The sequence below is a fragment of the Hydra vulgaris genome, chromosome 14, assembly GCF_038396675.1.
Source record: "Hydra vulgaris chromosome 14, alternate assembly HydraT2T_AEP".
NCBI lineage: Eukaryota > Metazoa > Cnidaria > Hydrozoa > Anthoathecata > Hydridae > Hydra > Hydra vulgaris.
Genome location: NC_088933.1, coordinates 38,894,037 through 38,900,036, shown reverse-complemented (window position 1 = coordinate 38,900,036; position 6,000 = coordinate 38,894,037). Strand labels below are relative to the sequence as shown.

Genomic DNA, 6,000 nt, shown 5'->3' with positions numbered 1-6,000 from the left:
TACTTAATCATTGCTTCTCTCAAAAATATTTATTTACTTAATCATTGCTTCTCTCAAAAATATTTATTTACTTAATCATTGCTTCTCTCAAAAATATTTATTTACTTAATCATTGCTTCTCTCAAAAATATTTATTTACTTAATCATTGCTTCTCTCAAAAATATTTATTTACTTAATCATTGCTTCTCTCAAAAATATTTATTTACTTAATCATTGCTTCTCTCAAAAATATTTATTTACTTAATCATTGCTTCTCTCAAAAATATTTATTTACTTAATCATTGCTTCTCTCAAAAATATTTATTTACTTAATCATTGCTTCTCTCAAAATTAACAGAGCTTTTGCAAGAAAAACAAATTTCGACAAGTATGTAATTTTTTCGATAGATTGGTAATTGTTCGCGTATTAGCAGCAAAGTAAATTAAGAATTTTCTCCTTTCCTAAATAAAATATAGTAATCTGATGCAATTAGATTATATATAAGGTTTTTATTAATTGTAGATAATAAATTAACATAAATGTAAATTAGCAACAAGAAAGTGCTTAAATATAAATTAGCTAAAAGTTCTGTATAGACGTTATTTATGCGCACTAAAGCATTAGTGCAAATGAAACGTTTGCACTGACGCGCTAACAAATATTCTTTGTTACGCTGTTGTGTAAATTTGCGTAAACGCGGGTCTACGTAAAGCTTAATAAAGACGCTAAGTCTCTAAACCGTTGTAGCTTTATAAACGTGCAAAAACAGTCGTGTGAAATCTGCGTATTGCAAGCCTGCGCACCGAAAATTTCATAGAAAGATACCAGTTCTTAGCGTCAAATATTTACGTAAACTTGGGCTAAGGTATATTTCAAATCACGCATTTATAAAAATAAGGTAAAAAAATTAATTAGAAAAAAAATTAGATAATTAAACTAAAAAACCAACGAAATTTAAAAAAATGGTCTAATTTTTTATAGCCAAATAAACCACAAACCAATTAGAGTAAAGTCGTAAAACCAATTGCTTTTTCGCTCACTAATAGAGCTAAAAAAATGGAATTTATGAAAATAAACCGGTTACAACTTTTAAAGACTAAAAGTACTATATCAGATTACTATTTTCTTTTTAAACAAACCCAATGAAATTTATAATCAACCTTTTATGAAACCTCTCACCACTCACCACTCCCCTCCCCAAAGTAAAAATAAAAAACTTTTATGAAAGCATTATTATATATATCATTAAGTAACTTTAGAAATGTTTTTAAAATTTTTAAATTTTGTCAAAGCCAAATTTTTGCATTTAGATGACTCTCCGAATAAAGGTAAAGAAAAATCAATATATTCTTACTTTATTAATGGCTGCATATACATGTAAACTGCATGTATATGCAGCATGTTGCAATATTAAGGGACATTTACAAACAGTTATAAACTGAAAATGCGTAAAGACCTATAACTGAACATTTTAAATGGTTTATACATGCAATGGTTTAGACGCTTTACATGCAATGTAAGACATAATAAAGACTCTAAGTCTCTAAACCGATGTAGCTTTATAAACGTGCAAAAACAGTCGTGCGAAATCTGCGTATTGCAAGCCTGGGCACCGAAAATTTCATAGAAAGATACCATAAATTATACGCTTATACATGCAATGGTTTCCTTTTGAAAACGCTACAATTTTTTTTTATAAAATATTTCTATTCTATATATTTTGATAAAATATTTTATTGTATAATATTATTTTAATTTAAGATGCAGAAAATTAAAAAAAAATTTTTTCCCCTTCACCTCGGGTTATTTGTAATAGTTATTACAGTAAATATCTATAATCTGAAAAAAATGTAACGAATATTTTCCCTAGTAAATTAGAGGGCACTCGTGGCGCCGGTTTTCAGCAATCATTTACATATATAGATTTTATTTAGTAGGTAAGGTAAGGGAATATATATATAACGCATACTTAATAGATATTAAATTCAAGGGCGTCTGGTATTAAAGATTTCACCGGATGATGACGTTAAACTGATTGATTAATTACTTAAGCTTGTGAAAATAACTTATTTATTTAATTATAATCAACCACTGTAGCGTTACGGAATCAGGTTATTAGGGAATAAGTGACCTGGGTAATTATATATGTGCATTTCGATTTCGGTGCGTGATTTTTTTTTCTTTGTTTTTACAATTAGAAGTTGAGACTTGAAGCAGTATTTTACTACCATGAATATCTCAAAGAAACAATTATAAAAAAAATACTTTTATCATAATTTATGCGTACCTGAATGTTTAAATATGTATATTTTTATCGTTTGTGTGCGTGCGTGCGCGCGCGTGTGTGTGTGTATGTGTGTGTGTGTGTGTGTGTGTGTGTGTGTGTGTGTGTGTGTGTGTGTGTGTGTGTGTGTGTGTGTGTTAATGTCGCAATAATTTGAAAAATAAACAATGATTTTCTAAAAGCAAACTGCTATTTCTTCATTAGAATATATATATATATATACATTTTTTCGCCGTAAATTTTTTTTTACAAAATTAGACTTTTACAAAATGTATATACACGGCTGGGGCAAGAAGAAGACAAATTCAGTCTTATCGCTAAGCCCCTTCAAAACAAGAATATAAATAACATTTAATATAAGTTGTAGGAGTAAAATATTTTGAAATATTTACGAGCAACTTAATTTTATAAAACTAACTTCATGCGTGTCCTTATTTAAACTGCATTTAAACGACTTTATCATTCATAGTCCAATCCTGTTACTTTTTGAAAATCAATACTAATATATAAAATGTTATTTTGAAAATAAGTATACTGGTAAAACTTATATTTTTCGAGAAATTAAAGTTTATTTATCTAGTAACTAAAATTTACATTTTTCTGTTCACTGCGTGATTTCGTTTCCTAATTTATTCTTTTAAATTATTACTAAAACAACAACAATAACAAAAACACAAAAACAAATAATAGGCTTGTTTATCAACACTTGAACGACTATATATTACCTATTTAGCTAATCGTGTACCTACTTATATTTAACGGGTGATGCGGAAGTTATCGGACAAAATAAAAACGTCAATAAATTATTTATAAATAAAAAAACAAACTACTATTATATTTTTTTTAAATAAAGCATTTATCTTTTAATAAAAATATATCATTTTTTATATGAAAAAACACCACCATCTGCAATTGATCTCAATTTTGCTCTGACGCCTTCCATATGCGACTGTAAATAGTTTAAATCAATTTCTTGTAGTTTTAGTTTAATGCGATCAATCAAAACTTGCTCTGTTGAAGCTTGCCAATCTCCCTCGTAAACCTTCTGTGCCAAATGTCCCCAAAAATTTTCGATTGGTCGTGCTTGAGGCACATTTGGGGGATTGGATTCTTTATCAACGTAATAGATATATTGGTCCATCCAATTTAGAGAATCTTTAGAATAATGAGAACTTGCTAAATCTGGCCAAAATAAATAGTTAAAGTCTCCATGATACTTGTGAATAAATGGAAGAATTCGTTTTTCTAAATATTCATTAATATAGATTGATGAATTGATCGCTACAGCTTTGGAAGTGCGAAACAATGGCTCGGACATACCACGGTCAGATATGGCTATCCACATTAATAACTTTTTTGGAAATTTCTCTTTTCCTATAAAACGAACACTTTCTGGGCATGTCATTTTGTTGTTTGTGTAGTATCCAGAATTTCCAGGCATGTTGTCCCCTGCAAAACAAAAGTATTTTTCGTCATCGATGACTAGAAGCGATTTTGTGTTGCAGAGTTGGTTAACTAGTTTCCTGATTCTTTTCTTTGCCTTTATTTGTTGTTCTATAGTGTATTTTGGAGTCTTTTCACGTTTTCTATATTTAATATTCATTTTTTTTAACTGACGACCAATTGTCGATTGATTTACACCTAATTTAATACATATTTTTCTCTGACTGACCTCTTTTCGATTGTTGACAAGTCTCGTTAATACGGCTTTCTTTTCTCTAGTCCAGGATGTCGGACGACCAGGGTGCTTTCTATCAGAAAACGATTGAACAGTTTCAAGTCTTTTTAGGTTATCATATATTGTACTTCGAGCAAATCCTTCCTTTTCAAAATGATTTACGATTTTTTTTTTATATATATTAGGTTTATTTACAAAAAACATTTTTAGTCGCTTTCGAAAAGATTCTCGTTCAGCTGCATTTAACCTCATTTTAATTAATTGTGTTTCAAATAATAAAGTTTATATTTTATAGAAAGTTTATGCCTACGCATAAAACCACAAAAACTAATTATTATGCTCAATTAATGAAATTAGGATTTGTCCGATAACTTCCGCATCACCCGTTATGTTTTGTATCATTGTCTACAAAGATAACCAGTTGATCGAGTTCTCTGTAGTGTTTTGTTAACTTAATTTTGTTAGAAAGTAAGTATAATGAAGAGAAAATATATTTTTTTTGATTAATGCAGACTTACTTAAAAAAAAAATCATTTGATTTGTTTATAAATTTAAAAGTCTTTTTTCTTTTTTTTTAAGCGTTAAAGTTTAAAATTTGTTATATTTTCATATAGAAGAATCTTTTATCTTCTTATTACTTATAAGATACCTTTTTTCTTGTTCAAATTTTACATTCAACCATCAACGATGGTTGAATGTAAATTTTGAACGCAACATTATAGCTATGGTATTATCATAAAGTTTATTAATAATTCACTTTCCTCATTTACTCAGCGCATATAAACACTATGCGTTTAACAAATTGTAATAAAGATGATGGTTCGAATCATCTGCTTTAAAAGTTTTCTTATTCTTAGATGGAGACTCACAGTAAGAACTTGACTCTACTTTGCAGGGTCTGTGGATATTTGGTTTGGAAAAAAAAGTACCCTATTGAAGCAAATCAAAAAAATAAAATTGAAAAGGTTTTCCATGTCATGCTTTCAGAAGAGATAGAGAATGTTCATCCATCTAACATTTGCCTCAAATGTTATGATACCATAAACAATGTTATCAAAAGAATGGCATCGACAACACTTCTTTTGAATATGAACTGGAAATCTCATTGCTACTGTTGCCAACAGGCAGAAAAACTCAGTAAAGGTCTAAATTTTACTAAATCAAGAAAAATAAATAAAAGGCTTATTGGTTGCCCTGTTCACCAGGCTGGTGTTTGTGAAAAAGTGTGGTTGTTTTCAATGACTGCTGACATTAAAAAAAGCATTGTTATAGCTCATGACTCAGAAATAAATGTTGAAGAATTAAAAAATGAGTTTAATCCTCATTAACAGCTTTGCCAGTGTAATTTATGTGGTAAAATACCAAAACAACCAGTAATTCTGCGGTAGTGGTGGTAGTGGTAAATTGCGGTAGTGGTGTTGTGGTAAATGCGGTAGTGGTGTTGTGGTAAAGCGCTCGCTTCATAAGCGAGAGGTTCCGAGTTCAATCCCCACCACGTCCCTGGTAGTACCGCGCTCAACTTGTTTCTCTGCGCAGCGGCCTTGTTCGTTGAGGTTCGTGTTTCGGAGTTATAGAGTTGAGAGAGGGTTATAACCACTATTAAGTAGCCTCCTCATCTGTAGTGGCCTTCTTGGCCTTGAGGAGGTGAATAACAAAAAAAAAAAAAAAAAAATTCTCAAAAAATGTGAGCACTTATTTTTTTTTTTTTTGTCTTGTAGAAAATATAAAGGTAAACCTTCTGAATGAAACATGTCCAAAATGTAAAGAGCTCATTTTACCTGAAGATTTGACCAGTTTCAAAACCAACTCTCTTTTAAATATGTTAACTGTTGAGTGTAAATGTAAACGAAGGTTTAATGTATTAAAAGAATACAACTTATACACTAATCATAAGTATAATCATAGTTTCTCCATTGATAAATCATTATTAATAGCACAATCAACCCTATTAATATCATCACAAACATCTTTATTTGCTTCTAATTCCGCTTCATCATCAACTTTTACAGTAGCATCATTACCATCATCATTGAAATCAGCATCAACGTATTTATTTA

The 6,000-nt window shown here is 29.6% G+C and overlaps 2 protein-coding genes across 2 annotated transcripts; one reads left to right on the top strand and one right to left on the bottom strand.

Moving 5' to 3' along the window:
* Positions 1 to 3,142: 3,142 nt before the first annotated feature.
* LOC136091106 (uncharacterized) lies at positions 3,143 to 4,195 on the bottom strand. The gene has a single exon (XM_065818093.1). It carries the CDS (start codon positions 4,193 to 4,195, stop codon positions 3,143 to 3,145), a length of 1,053 nt encoding a protein of 350 aa, XP_065674165.1.
* Positions 4,196 to 4,800: 605 nt separating this feature from the next.
* On the top strand, positions 4,801 to 5,271 carry LOC136091105 (uncharacterized). The gene has a single exon (XM_065818092.1). It carries the CDS (start codon positions 4,801 to 4,803, stop codon positions 5,269 to 5,271), a length of 471 nt encoding a protein of 156 aa, XP_065674164.1.
* The last annotated feature ends 729 nt before the right edge of the window (positions 5,272 to 6,000 follow it).

Bases quoted from the DNA above. Each gene is read 5' to 3' on its own strand.
- LOC136091105 (XM_065818092.1), top strand. From the start codon at position 4,801: ATGGAGACTCACAGTAAGAACTTGACTCTACTTTGCAGGGTCTGTGGA.
- LOC136091106 (XM_065818093.1), bottom strand. From the start codon at position 4,195: ATGAGGTTAAATGCAGCTGAACGAGAATCTTTTCGAAAGCGACTAAAA.